The sequence below is a fragment of the Microcaecilia unicolor genome, chromosome 7 (genome assembly GCF_901765095.1).
Source record: "Microcaecilia unicolor chromosome 7, aMicUni1.1, whole genome shotgun sequence".
NCBI lineage: Eukaryota > Metazoa > Chordata > Amphibia > Gymnophiona > Siphonopidae > Microcaecilia > Microcaecilia unicolor.
Window position 1 is genome coordinate 150,234,329 of NC_044037.1, and position 25,556 is coordinate 150,259,884.

The following is a 25,556-nucleotide window of genomic DNA, read 5'->3' on the forward strand; positions in this document are numbered from 1 at the left end:
CTCTACACCGTCTTATATGTAGTGCTCCTTAAGGTTCCGTATTAGCACCCATTCTGTTCAATATCTTTCTCTCATCGCTTGCCCTTGTCCTTCAGACCTTAAATATTAACTTTTTCATATATGCAGATGATGTGCAATTCCTTTTTCCACTTGAAACCAAAGATCCACCTGTAATTTCACACATTTTCCACAAATTGACTGATTGGCTCTCATCCCATCATCTAAAACTAAATCCCTCTAAAACAGTTACCCTTTTGTTCCCCTTGCTTGGCTCCTCGTCTTCTCTGCTCCCTCCATTTCTGGTATGCCCAACCCAAGTAAAGGTGATGTTAAAATTCTTGGGTAAATCAAAATATTGCCCTGCAGGAAGTGGACTTGGTAAATTTGACCGACATTTTAGAGTCTCCGAGACAGAAATGACTTTGACATTAATGGTGACTTTGGGTTTATCTATGGATAGAGATCAGCTGTCAAGAGTTTATTTATTGCATTTGTATCCCACATTTTCCCACCTATTTGCAGGCTCAATGTGGCTTACAGAGATTGGTTGTGACATAATCATTCCATGATATCAGAAACAATTATGTACAAGATTAGGTGAGGTAAGAGAGAAGGAAGGTGTTAGGCAAGATATAAGGTGGACTGTAATAACTGGGTGAGTTGGTGAGGTAATTTTGTAAGGCTATGGGTTCTCTTTGTAGGCCTTGTTGAATAGATGTGTCTTGCTATTACGTCCAGGAGTTCAGCAAATTGGGGTTCATTCCTTCTTAAATATCCATGTAAACGTGTGGCGAGACTGGATTTTCAAAAATATGTTTTCATTGTTCTCTCTCAATTGTCAGCCTTTTTAGCCACTAAGAGGTTGGCTGCTAAGGAAGCTGGAGGTATTCTTGTTATCACTACTTAAAAGGCTCTTTATATATATTTTTTGGATTTAGCTGGGATATAAGCAGTTTAGCAATTAGTTTTCTTTCTTATTTAAACTTCCTTATGATTCTCTTTTAACATACTACTATTTGGATTATATGGCGTTTTTGAGACTACCTTTTCCTTAAATTCTAGAATTACATATTTCTCAGCTCTATTTCTGTACAAGTGATATGATACATTAAAAATTTCACAAATAAAAAAAAAATTCATGGGGACCTGACAATCATCTTATGTTCAACAATTAGATTTCCTCCATTGCTAGTAAATTGTTCTTTGCTCTGATAAACACGCCTTGCAAGATCCCTTTTTGATAAACCCTCTGTCTCTTCATCCACTTTTAATTTCTCACATTTATTGGAATTCTATGCTCCATGGCCTACCACAATTCCAACTATGCCGACTGCAACTCATCTAAAACATATCTGTCAAATTAATATACAGCGCAAAGAAATCTAACAGTATCACCCCATTATTCTATGCTGAACACCACAGTATCAGACTATCTTCAAGATCATTAACTTAACTTTCCAAGTTGTTTGCTTTGGTCATCCCCTCTTCTTATTCAAACATCTCATTCTTACTCCAAAACTGCTCTCTACATTCCTCCCAATAGCACCTTCTAGTGACACCTTCCTACCTCCAAATCTGTTCACAAACTGCTAGAACATCCTTCTTTTCAGTTGTCTCTCCTATCCTGTTGAATAATATTCTTCTCCACTTACAAACATAACTTTCATTCCTAAACTTTAAGGCTATCCTTAAAGCCCATTTTCTCTCCAAAGCGTTTCCACATAAACCTAGAAGATGTTTATACTCTCCCCTTTGCCCTTCAAAATCCCTTTGAAGCAAGACCTCCCCCTTTCACTGACCTGTCAATTTTTCTTTACTACTCCCCCAATCATTTGTATCTCCCCTTGATTAAAGTCTGTAGTTTTCTCCTATTAGACTGATATTTACTTCCCCATTGTATCCCATGCATCATTTTGTGTCTACCTTCCCCCCTTTTCACCTTAATTATAAATGATTGTAAACCACTTATAAATTGAAATGAGAACTGTGGATAAGGCTTCAATGCCATCCCCCACCCACTCTACATCCATGACACAGCCCTTTCAAAAAACAAATACAAAAATATAAACAGCATGCAATTGGGATACAAAGAGGAAAACTATCGTTAAGATGTTTTAGTGCATTCTGCGGTAAGCCTTTTTCAGCATGCCAAGCCCCTGGAAAAGCCAGCTCTTTAGAGTGATATTTGCTTTGCTTCTGCTAAGTAATATGTTTATATTAGAAAGTTAACAGGTCCTGCACATATTGTTATTCAGTTAAGAAACTTTACATGGAAAGTAAACATAACTATTTAGCAGTAGATCTTTATCCCTTTATTTGCATATGGTATTCCTTCTTTGGCAAGACACAAGCAAGCAGATGAGAGATAGGGCGGGGGAGGAGAAAGACCTATAGACCTTTATGTATGATCCTAGCACACTGCCAAAGACCCCCTAGCTCTACAGGGAACCAGGTGAACAATGGATTAGCAGCAGCTCAGACTATTCCAGAAGCAGTGGAGTACACCGTATCTACCTGCTGGAGAAAGAAAAATACTGAAGAAGGAAACTATACACTAAACTTATAAAGCACACTACACTTCTATATTCTCTAGCTCCATCTGTTGGTTGATAGTCATAACATCTGCTTATCTGGAATAGTCTAATGATGAAAAAAGCAAATATTGCATATTCACACTAACATCTTCCATACCACTTTAACATGCACGGTAAAGACTTCCTATATAGCTTCCTAATTAGCATGCATAAAAGGGCTTTAAGGTCCACACTAAAGCTTCTTGCATAGGCATCACTGTGTATCCCAATTAAATAAATGATTTTTTTTTTTGCAAACTTAGGGCTGTTTACTAAGGTGCACTAGCAGTTTTTTTTTAATTTTTTATTTATAACCATTTACATTTTTACAAGCGATAAAACAATTTGCTGGAAATACAGAGAAAGTATATGTAGGAATTATTTCAGTCAGGTAATTCTTTTGGAGAATAGTACTAAAGTCATAGATTCATTCTGAACTTTAATGCCCAGTTTCTTAAAAATTACTTTAAGCGGTCACATGTTTGAACTTCTGTAACTTTTTTTTTTCATATAAAAGAATGGGGTATGGACTACTGAATTACAGACTGTTCCAACAGAAATCATTTAAACCTCATTTTTGTTACTGTAGACTTTAGTCATATTTTCCCAGAGATGGTCACACAATGTTCATAAGTATAAAATTTATTACCTTTTCTTCGTTGAATACTCATGAATTAACACCTCAGAAACATCGTATCTCTGGAAAAGTGATCTTACTTCAGCCTGCAAAATTATAATAATTGAAACAATATTTTGTACAAATTAGGGACAAAAGTACAGAAAAATATATTTTACTATATTACAAAATTAGACCAGAAATTCCAGGCTACCTCTGACACCGAAGGATGCAAGCTGCCAACATGAACATAAAATTGCTCTTTGGATTCATTCATTGGAGAAATAACTTTTACATCTGAAAAAAAAAAATCAAAAATTAGTCTGTCTCATTAAAACTGCTTCTTTTCTCAAAATGAAGCCATTGTGTTCTGAACCAAGCCATCAAGTAATTCTAGTAACTACCCACATTTGGCTGACAAAAAAGAACAGAGCTTGCCACGGAAAAGTTTTCATTGTTACTTTTCAGCAGCCCACATTTTGCTCAGCATCTCTCTCTAGGACCAAGATATATTTCGGAAAGTAACATATCTAATTTTGTAAATCTACGTGCTTTGAAAATGAGCCTCTAAACATACAGTAACAAAACTTTAAAACATTGCTTTATTACATATACTATAATAGTTTTATAATGTTTACCTAGAATTAAATTTACTTACCTGTAGCAGATATTCTCCAAGGACAGCAGGTCATTAATTCTCATATGTGGGTGACATCATCCATGATGCCAGGTGATGAACGCTATTTAGCATACTCTCTAAGAGCTCGCAGCAGAGGTCTCATCATGCATGAGCGAGTGCCATCCCGCCTTCCGTGTGAGCACGGAAACATCAGTCCAATGATATAGCAATAGAAGAGAACTCCAAGGGGAGGTGGGAGGGAATGTGAGAATTAATGGCCTGCTATTCTCGGAGAAAGAGAAGACACTTACCTGTAGCAGGTATTCTCCGAGGATAGAAGGTTGATTATTCTCACAACTGGGTCGATGTCCACATCGGCCTGGGAACTGGCATTTGCAATAGCAAAAAGAAAAAAAACTTTGCCACAGCCTTCTGGCACGTTGTGTTGGACTATAATACTTATGATATGATACTTATGCTGACCCAGAATATTTGTTTTCTGACATGCAGAAAGTTTATTTTGACCTGTTGCTACCAGAATATTTGTTTGACAGGTTGCTACCACAACGCTCCGTTGCGGTGGGTAACTCACTACAGGACTGTGCTGAGAAAAGTCCAAAGGCTGGTGTTTTCATCAGAGGGTGCCTGGGAGAGAGGAAAGCAGATTGGCCACTCATTGTTCTGTTCCAGGCACACTTGTTTGTGAGCTGTTATAAAAAGAGGGGAGGCCCTGACTGAAACAGAAGCTCTGTACCTGGTTTGAGGGACGCCTATCTCCAGTGTGGAATTGTCCCACAGAATCTCTGGGCGGTCATCGGTGCTTCCCCGATTGCTGTTACGGCTCAAATGAAGGCTACAATCCTGTGGTGATGTATGTATACTGCATAAGAATGTTATGTAATATGTGTATGCCTATTGATGTGTGAATAAACAATCTTTAAAGCAATACCCGAACCCTTGATTTGATACACACGCGTACAGCATGCACCGCGCATACGCAGAGTGCCTTCCTTTCAGACATGCGACCGCGGTCCTCAGTTCAATCCAAAAACAAACAAAAAAAAACAACTCCAAGGGGAGGTGGGCGGGATTGTGAGAATGACCAGCCTGCTGTCCTCAGAAAATACCTGAAACAGGTAAATATCTTCACTTACTCCGAGGACAAGCAAGCTGAGTTGTTCTCACAACTGGGGTATCCCTAGCATCCAGGCTCACCCAAAACAATAACATTGCTCAATTAGGCCTTGCAACGGCGAGGACATAACGTAAATTAACCTGAAACTATATACAACTAGCTGAGAGTGCAGCCTGGAACAGAATAAAAAAGGGCCTAGGTGGGTGGAGTTGGATTCTAAACCTCAAACAGATTCTGCAACACAGTCTGCCAAAACCGACTATCGCATCAGGTATCCTGCTCAAGGCAGTAATGTGAAGTGAATGTGTGGACTGAAGACTACGTTGCAGCTTTGCAAATCTCTTCAAAGGAGGCTAACCAGCTTATAATCGAAAGTGATTGCCAGCCATCTTCCGACACAAATCGGGAGATGGCCGGCGATTTCTTAAAAGCTGCGAAATCTGTATAATCAAAAGCGGCATTTTTGACAGCATTGCCGGTGAAAGTTCACGGGGGCGTGTCGGTAGATTAGTGAAGGCGGGACATGGGCGGGCATGGGCGTAGCTACCAGATGGCCGGCTTTCACCGATAATGGAAAAAAAAAAAAAGCGGCGTTAAGCAGTATTTTGCCGGCTTTACTTGGTCCTTTTATTTTCACGACCAAGCCTCAAAAAGGTGCCCCAACTGACCAGATGACCACTGGAGGGAATGGGGTATGACCTCCCCATACTCCCCCAGTGGTCACCAATCCCCTTCCAAACTAAAAAAATAAAACTAAAAACCTTTTCCATGACAACAGAATGTGTTGTATCCTCAGACAGCCTTTCCCTGGTTGCGATGTGGCTCTCGGATGAGTGTGACACCTTTTCTGTTAGGTGCCCTGCAGAGTCACATTAGCAATGCATTGTGGTGGGTGTAGGGTACTGGGCTCTACTCCCATGGTGCTTTTCCCCCCTGCTAACTGGGTCAGAGTGTGCCCTGTTTGTTTCCTTTTGTAGTCTATGCGGTAGTGGCCATTTTTGTAAGCCAGTTTTAGTTCCCTTTCCTGTGTTACCCACCTTAGAGAACGTAGTTCTTACCTTGAATGGTGCTGAAAGAGGGCATTGTCCACCATTGTGCCAGCTCTGACCTACTACTAATCTTAGTACCAGGGGACTCTTTGCCAGTGGGGCACAACCTCTGATCTGCAGTTAACTGTGAGTAAACGTAGTTATTTCAAGAAAGGACTTTTCAGAGAGATCAGTCTTCAGGTGGGAACTGGTGTGCCAAAGTTATACAGCAGCAATAAGTCCTAGAGGCTGTATGCAGGTCCCTGGGGCAATTTTAGTGGGTGCAGTACATTTGTGGGTAGTGCGTTTGGGGTGGGGTTGGGGGGCTCAGCTCCCAAAGTAAGGGAGATATGGACGTGGGAGCTTTTCTGAAGTCCACCTCAGTGACCCCCAGGGTGGCTGGTTGGTGTCCTGGCATGTCAGGGGGGGACAGTGCACTAAAACTGCTGGCTCCTCCCACAGTCAAATGCCTTGAATTTGGCCGGGGTCTGAGAAGGCCGACATAACTTTCCATTATCGCTGAAAAACAAACCCGGCCATCTCTAACCCGGCGAACTCCACGGCATTTGGCCATCTAAACCGTATTATCGAAAAAAAAGATGGCCGGCCATCTTTTTCGATAATACGGTTCCGGCCAGTTGTAGCGCCGCCACCAACATAGATCACCGGCGATCTATTTGGCCGGCGACGTTCGATTATGCCCCTCTAAGTGAGCCACCAATGCAGCCATGGCTCTGACATTATGAGCCGTGACATGGACCTCCAGAGCCAGCCCAGCTTGGGCGTAAGTGAAGGAAATGTAATCTGCCAGCCAATTGGATATTGTGCGTTTTCAGAAGGCGACTCCCCTCCTGTTGGGATCAAAAGCAACAAACTGGGCAGACTGTCTGAAGGGCTTTGTCTGCTCCACGTAAAAGGCCAATCCTCTCTTGCACTCCAAGGTGTGCAAGCTGATTTCGCCAGGATGGGCATAAGGTCGGGGAAAAAGTGTTGGCAAGACAATTGACTGGTTCAGATGGAACTCAGACACCACCTTCGGCAGGATCTTAGGGTTCGTGCAAAGCACTACTCTGTTGTGATGAAACTTAGTATAAGGTGCATCCACTACTAAGGCCTGAGCTCACTGACCCAACGAGCTGAAGTAACAGCGACCAAGAAAATGACCTTCCAGGTCAAGTACTTCAGATGGCAGGAATTCAGTGTCTCAAAAGGAGCTTTCATCAGCTGTGTGAGGACGACATTGAGATCCCATGACACTGGAGGAGGTTTGACAGGGGGCTTTGACAAAAGCAAACCTCTCATGAAGCAAACTAAAGGCTGTCCAGGGATAGGCTACACGGCGATGATAAGCACTAATTACACTGAAGTGAACCCTTATGGAGTTGGTCATCAGACCAGACTCTGACAAGTGTAGAAGGTATTCAAGCAGGGTCTGAGTAGGGCAAGAAAGGGGATCTAGGGCCTTGCTGTCACACCAGACGGCAAACCTCCTCCATTTAAAAGAGTAACACCTCTTTGTGGAATCTTTCCTGGAAGCAAGCAAAAGGAAGCAAGACCCAGGAGACCCCTTTTGAAAGACCCAAGGAGGCGAATTCTAAGTTCTCAACATCCAGGCCGTGAAAGCCAGAGACTGGAGGTTGGTATGTAGAAGTGACCCCTTGTTGAGGGTTGGAAATCACTCCAATCTCCACGTTTTCTCGGAAGACAACTCCAGAAGAAGAGGGAACCAAACCAGACACAGCCAGTAGGGCACAATCAGGATCATGGTTCCGTTGTCTTGAGCTTCAGGAAAGTCTTTCCTACTAGAGGTTTAGGAGGATAAGCATACAGAAGGCCCGCTCCCCAATGTAGGAGAAAGGCAGACGCTAGTTTCTCATGGGCCTGAAGCATGGAAAAGAACTGAGGGACTTTGTGATTGATTTGAGTGGTAAAAAGATTAACCGACAGGGTGCCCCACGCTCGGAAGATCTTGCAGACAATGCCCATGTTGAGCAACTACTCGTGAGGTTGCATTATCCTGCTCAGCCTGTCGGCCAGACTGTTGTTTACACTGGCAAGATAAGTGGCTTGGAGAAACTTCCGGCATGGTTAAAAAGTGAGGTGAAGGAAGCTTTTAGAGGTAAAAGAAGATGGAAGAAGGAACAGACTGAAAATAATAAGAAACAGCATAAGGAATGTCAAGTCAAATGCAAAGTGCTGATAAGGAAGGCAAAGAGGGACTTTGAAAAAATATTTTGTTGGAAGCAAAAACTCGTAGCAAAAAACTTTTTAGGGATATTAAAAGCAAGAAGCCGGCAAAAGAATCAGTTGGACTGCTAGATGACCGAGGGGTAAAAGGGGCAATCAGGGAAGACAAAGCCATAGTGGAGAGATTAAATGAATTCTTTGCTTTGGTCTTAATGGAGGAAGATTTGGGAGAGATACCAGTGCCAGAAATGGTATTCAAAGCTGATGAGTCAGAGAAACTGAATGAAAACTTTATAAACCTAGAGGACTGTAATGGGGCAATTTGACAAATTGAAGAGTAGCAAATCTCCTAGACTGGATGGTATTCATCCCAGAGTACTGATAGAAATGAAAAATGAACTGGTGGATCTGTTAGTATTATATAATTTATCTTTAAAATCGAGCATGGTACCGGAAGATTGGAAGGTGGCCAATGTAACACCGATATTTAAAAAAGGTTCCAGAGGGTATCCAGTAAATTATAGACCGGTGAGCCTGATGATGGTGCCAAGCAAAATGGTAGAGACTATTATGAAGAACAAAATTACAGAGCATATTCAAAAGCATGGATTAATGAGATGAAGCCAATATGGATTTAGTGACGGGAGATCTTGTCTCACCAATCTATTACATTTCTTTGAAGGGGTGAACAAACGTGGATAAAGGCGAGACAGTTGATATTGTGTATCTGGATTTTCAAAAGGCGTTTGACAAGTACCTCATGAAAGATTCCAGAAGAATTGTGGATTAAAAACTGGTTAAAGTATAGAAAACAAGAGAGTAGGGTTAAATGGTCAGTATTCTCAATGGAGAAGGGTAGATAGTGGGGTTCCCCAGGGGTCTGTGAAGGGACTGCTGCTTTTTAACATATTTATAAATGATCTAGAGATGGGAGTAACTAGTGAGGTAATTACATTTGCTGACGACACAAAGTTATTCAAAGTTATTAAATCGCGAGAGGATTGTGAAAAATTACAAGAGGACCTTACGAGAATGGGAGGCTGGGCGTCTAAATGGCAGACGACGTTTAATGTGAGCAAGTGCAAAGTGATGCATGTGGGAAAGAGGAACCCAAATTATAAATACATCATGCAAGGCTCCACGTTAGGAGTCACAGACCAAAAAAGGGGTCTAGGCATCGTCACTGATGATACGTTGAAACCTTCTGCTCAGTGTGCTGCTGCAGCTAAGAAAGCAAATAGAATGTTAGGTATTAGGAAAGGAATGGAAAACAAAAATGAGGATATTATAATGCCTTTGTATCGCTCCATGATGCGACTGCACCTCGAATATTGTGTTCAATTCTGGTCGCTGCATCTCAAAAAAGATATAGTGGAATTAGAAAAGGTGTGAAGAAGGATGACGAAAATGATAAAGGGGATGGGACGACTTCCTTATGAAGAAAGGCTAAAGCGGCTAGGGCTCTTCAGCTTGGAGAAAAGGCGGCTGAGGGGAGATTTGATAGAGGTCTATAAAATAATGAGTGGAGTTGAACGGGTAGATGTGAAGCGTCTGTTTACGCTTTCCAAAAATACTAGGACTAGGGGGCATGCGATGAAGTTACAATGTAGTAAATTTGAAACGAATCAGAGAAACTTTTTCTTCACTCAACCTGTAATTAAACTCGAATTCGTTGCCAGAGAATGTGGTAAAGGCGGTTAGCTTAGCGGAGTTTAAAAAAGGTTTGGACAGCTTCCTAAAGAAAAAGTCCATAGACCATTATTAAATGGACTTGGGGAAAATACACCATTTCTGGGATGAGCAGAATAGAATGTTTTGTACTTTTTTTGGATCTTGCCAGGTATTTGTGACCTGGATTGGCCACTGTTGGAAACAGGATGCTGGGCTTGATGGACCATTGGTCTTTCCCAGTATGGCAATACTTATAGGCGCCTGGTATAAGAGGCTTGCCGCAAGCCCTAAGCGTCTCTCTCTCTCAGTCATCTATCATACCTCGTGGTGTTAGAGCAGCAGTGCTGGGCTCCGTGCTTTGTTTTGCCTGCTCTCTCTCCCTCAGCTCTGGCCCGCCCTCATTTCCTGTTTACACAAGGGCGGGCCAGAGCTGAGAGAGAGAGAGAGAGAGAGAGAGAGAAGGCAAAACAAAGCATGGAGCCCAGCACTGCTGCTCTAACACCACGAGGTATGATAGATGATGTTTAAAATTTGGAGGAAGCCTGGAACTCGAAGGGAGCAAGGGAAGGGGGACCCTGGAACTGTCTGTGAGGGAGGGGGACCCTGGATCTGTCTGGGAGGGAGGGAGGGGGACCCTGGAACTGTCTGTGATGAGTCTGACTTCTTACTTTCCAGTTCAGTATTTTGCCTTCATATCTGTTGTGTCGTGTTTTTCATGTGTGATCAAGATGCAGTATTCTGCTAGCATGTAGTATTTGCAGCCCTTTTTGTTTTGTTTCACTAGGTTGTGTACTGGTGTTTTAGAGCCAGGTGTAATTATAGTGCTGCCTTTCCACGCATAAGATTGTAGCCCGTCCTGTCCTTGGAATTAGTGCTGTTATGGTTTAGTAAGGTTATGAGTGTGTTTTTGCACAAATTTGAGTATAGTGTTTTGCAGTGGAGAGATTATGTGTTGGCCTTACTGAGGTCGCACCAAAACATCAGAAAGGGTGTAGAGCCTAAATCATGACACACTACCTCTTGAAGGATCTACATATGGTCGTTAATAAAAGGAGCTCATTGTGAACACTAGCCACCCTAAAAGGGTGTTTTTTGGCTCTACATGAGAATTGTGATACCTTGTTTCATATTGTTGACGGTCTGCATTTTCCGTATGGTGGTATATTGGTGTATTAGGTCTGCCCAGTGTAATATTTATGGTACAGTAAGGTTCTGAGTGTATTTTTGCACAAAGTTGTGCATAGTGTTTTGCAGTTGAGCAATTGTGGTTAGTATATGCTTTGAGCAACCACTTTATTCTTTGACATATGATACATATCTAATATCTAAATTTAATAAAAGGTATTGTGACTTATTTTATTTTTACTTTTTCTTCTGTGTGTTGTCAGACAATTATAGATGTAAGCCCTGCCCATGGCCCCACCCCTAACCCCACCCCCTTTAGCCTCCCCAGACAATTGGGCCACCGACCGCCTGTACTTATGTTGGCAGGTTCAAACCCAAGTGGTGAGTGCGACTAAAGCATCCATCCTCGGCACAGGGAGAAAGGTTCACACCTGCTTGCATGTGTAGCAGGGCTCCAATGAACTCCAATTGCTGAACCGGGAAAAGATGGGACTTGGGGTAGTTTAAAACGAACCCTAGTAGCTCTAGCCACCAAACAGTTCTCTGCATAGACTCCTGAGCACTGTCCTTCGACGTGCTCTTCATCAGCCAATCGTCCAGGTAGGGAAATACATGGACTACCAGTCTGCACTGCGATGCTGTGATTACTACTAGACATTTGGTGAAAATCCTGGCAGTTGAAGCGAAGCCAAAAGGCAATACGTGGTACTGAAAGTGATTTGTTCCCAGTTGACATCGGAGATATCCCTACTGAAATATCAGTACCTTGAAGTATCAGGCATCTTTATGTATAAGTGCAGGCATCTCTTAAGTGCAAAGAGCATAGCCAATCTTGAACCTTAATCACTGGGAGAAGTGTGACCAGGGAAACCATCCTGAACTTTTCTTTGACCAGGAAATTGTTCAGGGCCCTTCGGTCTAGGATGTGAAGCTTCGACCTTGTCTTATCTGGGACAAGGAAGTACCTGGAATAGAATCCCTTCCCCTGGTGGAATAGGCTCAACAACATGGGCCTTTAGAAGGGCAGAGAGTTCCCCTGGAAGTACCTCCTTGTGATGAGAGCTGAAGTAAGATTCTACCAGAGGGCAATTCGGTGGTCTTTGACACCAATGTAAGGTGTAACCAAGATGGACTATTTGAAGAACCCACCGGTCAGAGGTTACAAGAGGCAACCTTTCTTGAAAAAACTCAGCCTCCCCCTCACATGTAGGTTGTCTGGGACGGTCACTGTTATTGCGGCTATGCTCTGCTGGGGCTAGTCAAAAAATCATCCCTGTTTTAACTGGGAAACCAGCTGGGTAAATCCTGAGTACACTTTAGCTTTGGAGTGCTGCCATAGAGCAAAGCTTTGACTATCTATATTTTCACATTGTTTGGTTTGATTCATAGATTCTAAGATGCTCTTACCCGTGCGTCCTTCTCATAATCTCGTCTTGATAATCTGCTGACTTTACCTCCATCTATCCTATAAAGAAAAAAAAATATACAAAAAAAAGCCCTCCCTCTTTCACCTGCATAGGATCATGGAAAAGATTACTGGATTAACCTAAAAGAAGCAAAGAGAGAAATATGGCTAGAGAAAGTGCAGGCGGAAGAAAAACTGGCTAAAGATGTAAAAAGAGATGACAAGCCTTTTTTCAGATATATTGGGGAAAGGAAAAAAAGATATGAATGGAATTGAAAGATGGTAAAATTGTGCCTTACCTGATGATAATTTTCTTTCCTTTAGTAGCAGCAGATGAATCCAAGAACTGGTGGGTTGTGTCCATCTACCAGCAGGTGGAGATTGAATTACAAAGCTGAAGGCCAGCTCCTCCTTCACTTCAGTATATGTCTCATCATCAAGCAGAATCAGACAAGAAACATGGAAGCCTTCCTCACCAACCAACCACCACAGAAACTTATCAGTACGACTTAGAGAAACAACAGAAATGGACTCCTCCAGTACTTTCCATTCTCTATCTTTTTTTTTTATTAACTAAAAACCAGGACAAGAACAGATAGGTAAAACCATTGCAGCTGACAGAGGGCAGGATCCTGGATTCATCTGCTGCTACTAAAGGAAAGGAAACTATAACCAAGTAAGGCATAATTTTACCTTCCTTAGCGTATGCAGCAGATGAATCCAGGAACTGGTGGGATGTACCAAACCAATCACTAATTAGGATGGGAAGTCGCACTACTCCAAGACAGAACAGACGATGCCAAGGCAGCATCTGAGTAGAGAAAGCACACCCGTTCCACCCGAGAGGTAGACAGCAACCTTGTGCAACAAACCTGCAATGCCACTGGCGTTGCACGACCTTCCAATAAATCCACGGAAACAAAGTATCAACAATCCAACAAGAAAAGGTCAGATCAGAGGCCACTGTCCCCTGGCAAACACCAGCAAGAAGGACAAAGAAGATTAGAACGCTGAAAAACGTGCAACATCTGCAAATGCCCAAGAATTCTCCAAACATCCAGAAAACGAAGCATCGTGTACTCCACGTGAAAATCCCACTCCCGAAAGGAGGGAAGAAAGAGGCTGAAAATGAAAAAAAGCCAAACCATAGCTGGTAAGAAAAGGAGGGACCCTATACAAGGTCAGTCCAGACACACGGCTGCACCAAAAATTCAGACACTCTGAGTGCCTAAGAATTGGCAACCAAGAACACCGCTCGCGAGTAAGCTCCTAAGCGAAGCCTTCTACAAAGGATCTAAAAGGAGTCCAGAACCATACTCTGTAGACAAGAAGCCCAAAGCTAGGCTCAAAGAACAAGAACAAGGTTTCAGGGCAACCAAGGTCGCAGCAGCGGAGCAGCAAAGCACTCCGCAAAAAATGCACCACCTCCTTGTGCGAAGTCAGAGAGCAGCCTGACATTCTCTCCCAGAAGCAGGTTACAGCGAATGCTACATACCTGTAGAAGGTATTCTCCGAGGACAGCAGGCTGATTGTTCTCACTGATGGGTGACGTCCACGGCAGCCCCTCCAATTGGAACACTTTCTAGCAAAGTCCTTTGCTAGTCCTCGCGCGCCGATGCGCACCGTGCATGCGCGGCCGTCTTCCCACCCGAACCGGCTCGTACCGGCCAGTCTCATATTTAGCAAGACAAAGAGAAGGGAAGACACAACTCCAAAGGGGAGGCGGGCGGGTTGTGAGAACAATCAGCCTGCTGTCCTCGGAGAATACCTTCTACAGGTATGTAGCATTCGCTTTCTCAGAGGACAAGCAGGCTGCTTGTTCTCACTGATGGGCTATCCCTAGCCCCCAGGCTCACTCAAAACAACAACCATGGTCAATTGGGCCTCGCAACGGCGAGGACATAACTGAGATTGACCTAAAAAATTTACCAACTAACTGAGAGTGCAGCCTGGAACAGAACAAACATGGGCCTAGGGGGCTGGAGTTGGATTCTAAACCCCGAACAGATTCTGAAGCACTGACTGCCCGAACCGACTGTCGCGTCGGGTATCCTGCTGCAGGCAGTAATGAGATGTGAATGTGTGGACAGATGACCACGTCGCAGCTTTGCAAATCTCTTCAATAGTGGCTGACTTCAAGTAAGCTACCGACGCTGCCATGGCTCTAACATTATGAGCCGTGACATGACCCTCAAGAGCCAGCCCAGCCTGGGCGTAAGTGAAGGAAATGCAATCTGCTAGCCAATTGGAGATGGTGCGTTTTCCCACAGCCACTCCCCTCCTGTTGGGATCAAAAGAAACAAACAATTGGGCGGACTGTCTGTTGGGCTGTGTCCGCTCCAGATAGAAGGCCAATGCTCTCTAGCAGTCCAATGTGTGCAGCTGACGTTCAGCAGGGCAGGAATAAGGACGGGGAAAGAATGTTGGCAAGACAATTGACTGGTTCAGATGGAACTCCGACACAACCTTTGGCAAGAACTTAGGGTGAGTGCGGAGGACTACTCTGTTATGATGAAATTTGGTGTAAGGGGCCTGGGCTACGAGCTGAAGTAACTGCCACCAAGAAAATGACCTTCCAGGTCAAGTACTTCAGATGGCAGGAATTCAGTGGCTCAAAAGGAGGTTTCATCAGCTGGGTGAGAACGACATTGAGATCCCATGACACTGTAGGAGGCTTGACAGGGGGCTTTGACAAAAGCAAACCTCTCATGAAGCGAACAACTAAAGGCTGTCCTGAGATCGGCTTACCTTCCACACGGGAATGGTATGCACTGATCGCACTAAGATGAACCCTTACAGAGTTGGTCTTGAGACCAGACTCAGACAAGTGCAGAAGGTATTCAAGCAGGGTCTGTGTAGGACAAGAGCGAGGATCTAGGGCCTTGCTGTAACACCATAGAAAGAAGTAACTCCTCTTAGTGGAATCTTTCCTGGAAGCAAGCAAGATGCGGGAGACACCCTCTGACAGACCCAAAGAGGCAAAGTCTACGCTCTCAACATCTAGGCCGTGAGAGCCAGGGACCGGAGGTTGGGATGCAGAAGCGCCCCTTCGTCCTGTGTGATGAGGGTCGGAAAACACTCCAATCTCCACGGTTCTTCGGAGGACAACTCCAGAAGAAGAGGGAACCAAATCTGACGCGGCCAAAAAGGAGCAATCAGAATCATGGTGCCTCGGTCTTGCTTGAGTTTCAACAAAGTCTTCCCCACCAGAGGTATGGGAGGATAAGCATACAGCAGACCCTCCCCCCAGTCCAGGAGGAAGGCATCCGATGCCAGTCTGCCGTGGGCCTATAGCCTGGAACAGAACTGAGGGACTTTGTGGTTGGTTCGAGATGCGAAGAGATCTACCAAGGGGGTGCCCCACACCTGGAAGATCTGTCGCACTACACGGGAATTGAGCGACCACTCGTGAGGTTGCATAATCCTGCTCAACCTGTCGGCCAGACTGTTGTTTACGCCTGCCAGATATGTGGCTTGAAGCACCATGCCGTGACGGCGAGCCCAGAGCCACATGCTGACGGCTTCCTGACACAGGGGGCAAGATCCGGTGCCCCCCTGCTTGTTGATGTAATACATGGCAACCTGGTTGTCCGTCTGAATTTGGATAATTTGGTGGGACAGCCGATCTCTGAAAGCCTTTAGAGCGTTCCAGATCGCTCGTAACTCCAGAAGATTGATCTGCAGATCGCGTTCCTGGAGGGACCAGCTTCCTTGGGTGTGAAGCCCATCGACATGAGCTCCCCACCCCAGGAGAGACGCATCCGTGGTCAGCACTTTTTGTGGCTGAGGAATTTGGAAAGGACGTCCCAGAGTCAAATTGGACCAAATCGTCCACCAATACAGGGATTTGAGAAAACTCGTGGACAGGTGGATCACGTCTTCTAGACCCCCAGCAGCCTGAAACCACTGGGAAGCTAGGGTCCATTGAGCAGATCTCATGTGAAGGCGGGCCATGGGAGTCACATGAACTGTGGAGGCCATGTGGCCCAGCAATCTCAACATCTGCCGAGCTGTGATCTGCCGGGACGAACGTACCTGCGAGACGAGGGACAACAAGTTGGTGGCTCTCGTCTCTGGGAGATAGGCGCGAGCCGTCCGAGAATCCAGCAGAGCTCCTATGAATTCGAGTTTCTGCACTGGGAGAAGATGGGACTTTGGATAATTTATCACAAACCCCAGTAGCTCCAGGAGGCGAATAGTCATCTGCATGGACTGCAGGGCTCCTGCCTCGGATGTGTTCTTCACCAGCCAATTGTCGAGATATGAGAACACGTGTACCCCCAGTCTGCGAAGTGCTGCTGCTACTACAGCCAAGCACTTCGTGAACACTCTGGGCGCAGAGGCGAGCCCAAAGGGTAGCACACAGTACTGGAAGTGACGTGTGCCCAGCTGAAATCGCAGATACTGTCTGTGAGCTGGCAGTATCGGGATGTGCGTGTAGGTGTCCTTCAAGTCCAGAGAGCATAGCCAATCGTTTTCCTGAATCATGGGGAGAAGGGTGCCCAGGGAAAGCATCCTGAACTTTTTTTTGACCAGATATTTGTTCAGGGCCCTTAGGTCTAGGATAGTACGCATCCCCCCTGTTTTCTTTTCCACAAGGAATTACCTGGAATAGAATCCCAGCCCTTCTTGCCCGGATGGCACGGGCTCGACTGCATTGGCAATGAGAAGGGCGGAGAGTTCCTCTGCAAGTACCTGCTTGTGCTGGAAGCTGTAAGACTGAGCTCCCGGTGGACAATTTGGAGGTTTTGAGGCCAAATTGAGGGTGTATCCTTGCCGGACTATTTGGAGAACCCACTAATCGGAGGTTATGAGAGGCCACCTTAGGTGAAAAGCTTTCAACCTCCCTCTGACTGGCAGGTCGCCCGGCACTGACACTTGGATGTCGGCTATGCTCTGCTGGAGCCAGCCAAAAGCTCGTCCCTTGCTTTTGCTGGGGAGCCGAGGGGCCTTGCTGAGGCGCACGCTGCTGACGAGAGCGCGCGGCTGGGGCTTAGCCTGGGCCACAGGCTGTCGAGAAGGAGGATTGTACCTACGCTTGCCAGAAGAGTAGGGAACAGTCTTCCTTCCCCCAAAAAATCTTCTACCTGTAGAGGTAGAGGCTGAAGGCTGCCGACGGGAGAACTTGTCGAAAGCGGTGTCCCGCTGGTGGAGCTGCTCTACCACCTGCTCGACTTTCTCTCCAAAAATATTATCCGCACGGCAAGGCGAGTCCGCAATCCGCTGCTGGATTCTATTCTCCAGGTCGGAGGCACGCAGCCATGAGAGTCTGCGCATCACCACACCTTGAGCAGCGGCCCTGGACGCAACATCAAAGGTGTCATACACCCCTCTGGCCAGGAATTTTCTGCACGCCTTCAGCTGCCTGACCACCTCCTGAAATGGCTTGGCTTGCTCAGGGGGGAGCTTGTCCACCAAGCCCGCCAACTGCCGCACATTGTTCCGCATGTGTATGCTCGTGTAGAGCTGGTAGGACTGAATTTTGGCCACGAGCATAGAAGAATAGTAGGCCTTCCTCCCAAAGGAGTCCAAGGTTCTAGAGTCCTTGCCCGGGGGCGCCGAAGCATGCTCCCTAGAACTCTTGGCCTTCTTTAGGGCCAAATCCACAACTCCAGTCATGAGGCAACTGAGTGCGCATCAGCTCTGGGTCCCCATGGATCCGGTACTGGGACTCGATCTTCTTGGGAATGTGGGGATTACTTAGAGGCTTGGTCCAGTTCGCCAGCAATGTCTTTTTGAGGACATGATGCATGGGTACTGTGGACGCTTCCTTAGGTGGAGAAGGATAGTCCAGGAGCTCAAACATTTCAGCCCTGGGCTCGTCCTCCACAACCACCGGGAAGGGGATGGCCGTAGACATCTCCCGGACAAAGGAAGCGAAAGACAGGCTCTCAGGAAGAGAAAGCTGCCTTTCAGGAGAGGGAGTGGGATCAGAAGGAAGACCCTCAGACTCCTCGTCAGAGAAATATCTGATGTCCTCTTCCTCTTCCCACGAGGCCTCACCATCGGTGTCAGACAGAAGTTCACGGACCTGTGTCTGCAGCCGTGCCCGGCTCGACTCCGTGGAACCACGGCCACGGTGGGAGCGTCGAGAGGTAGACTCCCTCGCCCGCATCGGCGAAGCTCCCTCCGCCGACGTAGTCGGGAAGCCTTCCTGGGAGGCTACCGCAATCAATACCGCAAGCGGCACCGATGTCGGAGACCTCACCCCGGGCAATGGGCCAGCCGGCGCCTCGCTCGACGGTACCGGGGGTGCTTGGGTAGGGCGCAACAGCTCTCCCAGGATCTCTGGGAGAACGGCCCGGAGGCTCTCGTGCAGAGCGGCTGTGGAAAAAGACATGGAAGCCGATGCAGGAGTCGATGTCAGAACCTGTTCCGGGCGTGGAGGCTGTTCCGGGCTGTCCAAAGGGGAGCGCACCGATACCTCTTGAACAGAGGGCGAGCGGTCCTCTCGGTGCCGATGCCTACTGGGTGCCTACTCCCTCGGCGACCCAGAGCTCTCGGTGCCGACACGGGAAGGGGACCGGTGACGATGCTTCTTCGACTTTTTGGGACGAAGCATGTCACCGGAGCTTCCCGGCACCGACGAGGAGGACGTAGAATCCAGCCGTCTCTTCCTCGGGGCCAAGGCCGAAGGAGGTCGGTCTCGGGGGGGCTGTACCGCAGGAGCCCTCAGGGTAGGGGGAGACCCACCCGAAGGCTCACCGCCACCAGCAGGGGAATGGACAGCCCTCACCTGCACTCAAGACGAAGCACCACCGTCCGACGACATCAGCAGACGAGGAGGTCTCGATACCACAGACGCAGCCCTCCGATGTCGCCCCGATGCAGAGGGCCGATGCCTCGATGCAATCGGGGGCGAGGATGAAGGTCCGGGCGCCGACGACGTCGAAGCAGTCGATACTCCCGGTGCCGATGCCGACGAAGAGCCCGAGAACAAAACGTTCCACTGGGCTAATCTCGCCACCTGAGTCCGCTTTTGCAAAAGAGAACACAGACTACAGGCCTGCGGGCGGTGCCCAGACCCCAGACACTGAAGACACGACGCGTGCCTGTCAGTGAGCGAGATTACCCGGGCGCACTGGGTGCACTTCTTGAAGCCGCTGGAAGACTTCGATGTCATGGGCGGTAAAATCGCGCCGGCGAGATCAAAACTCGAAATGGCGAAAATGGCACCACAAAAATAGGGGGAAGAAAACTTCGAACCGAGGCCTAAATAGGGCCTACCCCGACGACAAAAGAAAACTTACCGGGGCAAAACTAAAAGTACAGGAAGGGAGCAGACCGAAAAGGTCTCCTTCCGACACCTCTTTTTTTTTTTTTTTTTTTTATTAAAGCGAAGTCGAAAAACGACGCGCGAGGTCAACTTTTGGGGTGCGAACGGCGAAACACGACCGTACCGAGCGCGGACAAAAGAAGACTGGCTGGCACGAGCCGGTTCGGGCGGGAAGACGGCGGCGCATGCGTGGTGCGCATCGGCGCGCGAGGACTAGCAAAGGACTTTGCTAGAAAGTGTTCCGATTGGAGGGGCTGCCGTGGACGTCACCCATCAGTGAGAACAAGCAGCCTGCTTGTCCTCGGAGAACGTCACCTACACCCAAAGCGAAGAAGAGGCCAGGCCCTCTGCAACCCATCTTTCATAAAGAAACCAATCACAGAGGAACAGACACCCGAAAAGGAGACCAAGCGATGGCAGCCACTATGCCTCAAACAATCCTCTACACTCAAGAATATGCAGTGGAAGTGGACTGGGTATCAGCTCACAAAAGAACAGCAATCACTGTGTCCAATGAACTCTGTTCCTGAGAGTCAACCTCTCAAAAAGCCAGGCTGTAAACCAAAGCAACAGGGATCCTCCACTCTGTACCGGACCCTGAAGTAAGAGCCCAGAGTTGTGTGGAACCCGAAATGGAGGCGCCACCAGGAGCTCCGCATACTAAGGGTGCCGAGACCAATCCGGAGCTACCAGAATGACTCGACCCCAGTGATGAGTGATCTAAAAAGAACTCAGCCACGGAGGAAACACTGTTGCAGAATGTCCTCTGGCTAAGAAAGCAGCTGAACAACCAGCCATACCGAATCGCCCTCTCTCCAATGACAAAAGAAAGAAGGTACCTCGGCGTGTAGCTCAGATGCCAGATCTACCTCAGGAGCTCTCTGAGGCCAAACTGGAGCAGAATAACCATACCGCCAAGATTAAAAGATGGCAGAGAAAGAGTTCAACCTAGGAAAAAGCCACAGAGTGGGCCATGGAGAAACAGACGAGAGGTCACCTGTCCACTCCATGGGTGACACGCCCAGTGGCCAGGACCCGACCCCTTGTCCCACCTTGTCGAAGAAGCAGCCACCGCCATTGTACACTCCGACGAACAGCACCCAAAACAGGTCCAGGTGGGAGATCGGTCACATAGTTTCTTGTGCTGTCCACCTCCCCAGAGGCGGAAGAAGGCGGCAAAGGGCTCTCCAGCCGAGAAGCTTGCATCCGAGACAACCACCAGCCCCTGGAGGCACTAAGGTACTCCTTCTGCAGGGAGGAATTGAAGAAGCCACTAGTACATGCGCCAGCGTGCTGAGAACAACCAAGGAAGATGCCGATGACACTCCGGGGACACAGGAGACCACCTACTGAGAATAGAAATGGGCCAGCAGACCGCTGATGCTGGGCACGGAAGGGCAGACCAGCACCCCATCATTGGACAGTGCGTCTACCTGCTCCCCGATGAGGTGGAGCCCCAAGGGTCGCTTGTCCCCTTAAAAAGGAAGAGCACTGCTGAAAGCAAGGGCGCTGGAAAGAGACAGATGCTCTGCCTGGTTGGCACCGGCAAGCCTCCCGAAAGCGGGGTCTAACAGACCCGACCCTCGATGAGGGCTTGGGTCTATCTTCAGGTAGTCTCTGAGCCTAGAGTCACCCTAGGTCCTCTCAAAGAGAAGCTTACCTCAAAAGGGTAATGATGAAGTCCCAACAAACGGTGGGAAGAAACTGCCATCGCCATCTGTCGACTGAGGTCCACACTAAATCATACAAGGCATCCGCCAAACAAGTAAACCCTGATTCTATCAGGGCGACAGAGCCACCAAAACCAGACCCCGAAACTGGGTTTGCTCGAGCGCCTCCTGAAACCAGCCAAGGCAAGCTTTGGCAGTGTACAAACTGCAGACAGAGGCCTGGATGGCTAAAGAATATGCCTCCAGGTGCCGACCCTGCATGTCCTAGAGCACCACCCCTCCCCTCCACCGGGAGAGTGGTCTTCTAGTCAATGCTGTGAACAAAGCAGCCCCCTAGGGAGGAGGCATTTCTCCCCAAACTCCACAGCCACAGGGTACAGACGAGACATTGTCTGGGCCACTTTCCAGCCCCCATCCAGGTCGTCACATAGGACCAAAATAAACCCCTGAATAGCTTCACGGACAGGAAAGGAACATAATGGCCTTCTCATACCGGCCATCTTGGGGTTGACCATAACTGCTGTTTGCACGTCTCAGCCAGCCATGTGGAAAGCCTCCAAGGTGCTGAAAATAAGCGAAGGAAGCTCATCCCTAAGAAAGAGGTGCACCACAGGTAGGTCATCGAACTCCTCCTGAACTGCCTCACTCCCGTACAAAATGACAACGCAGACAGGACGCAACGACTCCCTGAAGAGAGAGAGAGCAGAGACGGAGCAACTTGAGGCAGAACCACACGATGCCTCTTTTCAAAACTTGATCCACCACAGGAACCTGGACTATCATATCCAAATATGGCGAAGGAGCCCCTTGGGGAAAAGAAATGGCTGAAAAGGGTAGCAGAGACCAAGCCCTCCTGAGATGATAAGCCTGGAGCATCAGTAAAACAAAGAATCCCCTGGAGCAGGAGTCTCCCGAAGGGGACCCAAGAGAAGAGACGACCCCCTCCCCTGCTGACGCACAGATCAAGGCCGCAGAGTGGGAAATATCAGGAGCCAATATCAGCTGAGGAGACCGCGTCGGCCGGTGCCAGAAAATGACACGCGTTCGCACCACAGCAGCACGGGAAACAGACTGATTCGGAAAAGAAAGTTCACCGCTTCTCGCCCCAGCGCCAGAAAACAGATTCCCACTGTGGAGTGTCTGCTACAGTAGCAGGAACATCTTTCAACTGTCTGCGCCACCATCTCCAAAGCATGGTACCCCCGTGCTGCAAAAGAGAAAAGAAGAGACTCACCGAACAGTCGGCACCTCCCAAGAAGCAATGGAGTCCCACCGACACAGCAGCCTGTTACCCAACTGACACATAGGCTGAACAGCACAGCACTAAAAGACAGGGAATCCCTGCACTGCTTGGTCCTGTCAGACATCTCTCCTGTTACTCCTTTTTTTTTTTTTTTTGAAACACCAATTAAAGGCTAAGGGGCTTGGCTGCTAATGCCAATTAAAGACAAAGGAGCTCTCTTGCTTTTTTTTTTGTGAGGAAGGCTAGAACTCTAAAGACCAGGAAGCAAGGGGGGACAGAGTGAAGCAGGGGGCCCAGAAGACTGAGTATGCCCCCAAAGTCAGCATCACCAGCCAGACACCCCTAAACTCAACTGGCCCACAGGACCCAGGAGTAGCCCCAACAGACAAATCCAGGAACTGCTGAAGAGCAGTCCACCACCTGCTGGAGATAGAGATATAATGAAGTGAAGGAGGAGTAACCATTTGGTATCAATGCCTTCAGCTTTGTGATCTCTATCTCCACCTGCTGGTAGATGGATACAACCCACCAGTTCCTGGATTCATCTGCTGCATAAGCTAAGGCATGAAAGATGCTGAGAATGGCTATGTGGAGAATGATGAGGATAAAGTGAATGTGCTGAAAAAATACATCTCTTCAGTGTTCACAGAATAAAAACCTGGAGGACGACCATAGTCAGCTGTCGAGGGTATATCTGGGAATGGAGTGGATATTGCACAGTTCATGGAAAAAAGTTTATAAACAGCTTGAAAATGTGAAAGTGGACAAAGCTAAGGGACCGGATGGGATACATCCCAGGATACTGAGGGAGCTCAGAGTAGACAAGGCAAGATCTCTTAAGAACTTATTTAACAGATTTTTAGAGACGGGAGAGGTTCCACAGGATTAGAGACGAGCTGATACGGTCCCTCTTCACAAAAGTGGAGATAGGGAAGAAGTGGAAAACAGGCCAGTAAACTTCACATAGGTGGTAGGAAAAAATAATGGAGTCGCTGCTGAGTACAAACATAGTTAACTTTCTAGAAACCAATGAATTACAGGATCCAAGGCAACATGACTTTACCAAAGGAAAATCCTGCCAAAAGAATCTTGATTGACTGGGTGACCAAAGAAGTGAATAAAGGACATGCACGACTAGGATTTCAGCAAAGCCTTTGATACAGTCTCTCACAAAAGACTCATGAATAAGCTGAGAGCGCTGAACTTGGGACCCCAAGTGATGAACTGGATTGGAAACAGGTTGACAGACATGTGGCGAGGGGGGGGGGGGGGGGGGGTGGAATCAGCAAAGAGGAAAGGAAGGTGAGAAGTGGAGTGCCTCAGAGGTCAGTGCTAGGGCCGATTCTATTTAGTATATTTGTGAGAGACATTGCTGAAGGGTTAGAAGGAAATGCTTGCCTTTTTGCAGATGACAAAAAAATAGCCATTAGAGTGGATACCCCGGAGGAAGTAGAAACCATGAGAACAGATATCCAGAAATTAGAACAGTCAAAGGTCCGGCAGTTAACATTTAAAGCCAAGAAGTGCAGTGATACACTTAAGAACATAAGAATTGCCATACTGGGTCAGACCAATGGTCCACCTAGCCCAGTAGCCTGCTTCCAACAGTGGCTAATCGAGCTGACAAGTAGCTGGCAGAAACCCAATTAGTAGCAACATTCCATGCTACCAATCCAGGGGCAAGCAGTGGCTTCCTCCATGTCCATTTCAATAACAGACTTGGTGTGCAGAAACCAAAAGAGCTGTATCAGATAGGAGGAGACAGATTGGTAAGCTCGGCTCAGAAGAGGGACCTTGGGGTTATGGTGTCCAAGGATCCCAAGGTGAGGAAAAAAAAGCGACAAGACTGACTGCCGCCAGAAGAATGCTAGGCTGCATAGAGAGGGGCATAACCAACAGAAGAAATGACCCCACTTGGAGTATTGTGTTCCATTTTGGAAGCCGTATCTTGCTAAAGATATAAAAAGACTTGGAGTGGTTCAAAGAAAAATGGCATAGAGTTCGCATAGCAAAACATACGAGGAAAAACTTAATGACCTGAAAACACATACCCTGTGTTATGATCGTGGTCAGAACCCCTCTCAAACTTACCTTTTTCCTAGGGGTCAGCTTCTTAGCTGGCTTCTGTTTCTTTTGTCTGTCTTTTCTGAGGTAGCTCTCTCTCTCTGTGCTGGCAGCTTCCAGCAGCACAACTCTAATTGTTTCACTTTACTACAGCTGTGTGTATCGACTGACTTAGCTCTACCTCTCTTTGAGTGTACTGGCTTCAAGTGTTTCACGGTGCTGTGTTGGTGTGGGTTGGGCCTCTCTGGGTTTCAGTGTGCTAGATGCCTGGGTCTAGGGAGTGTGATATCATCTGGGAGGGCCTTGATAAGGAAGTGGTGTTCTTTCCTTCAGGGCCTTTGCAACGTTTGCTTTAGGTAGGATGGTGCAGTGTGCACTTCTGACATTGTGTTTAGCTTTCCTGCTTTTCCCTCTTGGTTTTGGAAGCATTGCTGTGTGTAGGGCTTTGGAAGCTCTGTTGCTGATAGAAGTACTTCTGGGTTTGGTGTTGTTAGGAACACTGCAGATTTGGCTGTTAGAAGTACTTCTGGTGTTTGTGCTGTTGGGAGCATTGCAGTCTTTGCTGTTTGTGTTTAGAGCTTTGGAAGCACTTTTGGCTTTCATGTTTAGCTTCTCTGTTTTTTCCTTTGTGGCTCTCCTGTCTTCCCTTTTAGTGCTAGGAGCTCTTCTGGTTGGTTGGTGCGTGGGAGCACCTTAGTTAGTTTAGAGTTGTAGAGCTTCTGTAGCTTGGTGCTCAGAGTACCTGTATTAGGTCTGCTGAAGGTTGGTGCTTAGGAAGCACCTTTATTAGCTTATGTGTTTAGTTTCCCAGCCTTTCTCTTGTAACTCCCCTGCTTTTCCTTTTGGTGCTGTGAGAAGCACTCCTGTTAGGTCAGTGCCTAGGGGCACTCCTGTTAGTATAGGGCTTAGGAAGTCCTCTTGTTAGTTTACTGTTAGGAACACTT

At 47.1% G+C, this 25,556-nt stretch overlaps 1 protein-coding gene across 1 annotated transcript in view; it reads right to left on the reverse strand.

Moving 5' to 3' along the window:
* The window catches only part of RBM44 (RNA binding motif protein 44), a 356,864-nt gene that overhangs the window by 121,059 nt on the left and 210,249 nt on the right, over window positions 1-25,556 (reverse strand). Inside the window, exons 6-7 of the mRNA XM_030209835.1 lie at window positions 3,404-3,486; window positions 3,223-3,296 (exon numbers count right to left, since the gene is read on the reverse strand). Of these exons, the coding sequence (XP_030065695.1) occupies window positions 3,223-3,296; window positions 3,404-3,486 (157 nt within the window). The remainder of the gene's footprint in view (window positions 1-3,222; window positions 3,297-3,403; window positions 3,487-25,556) is intronic.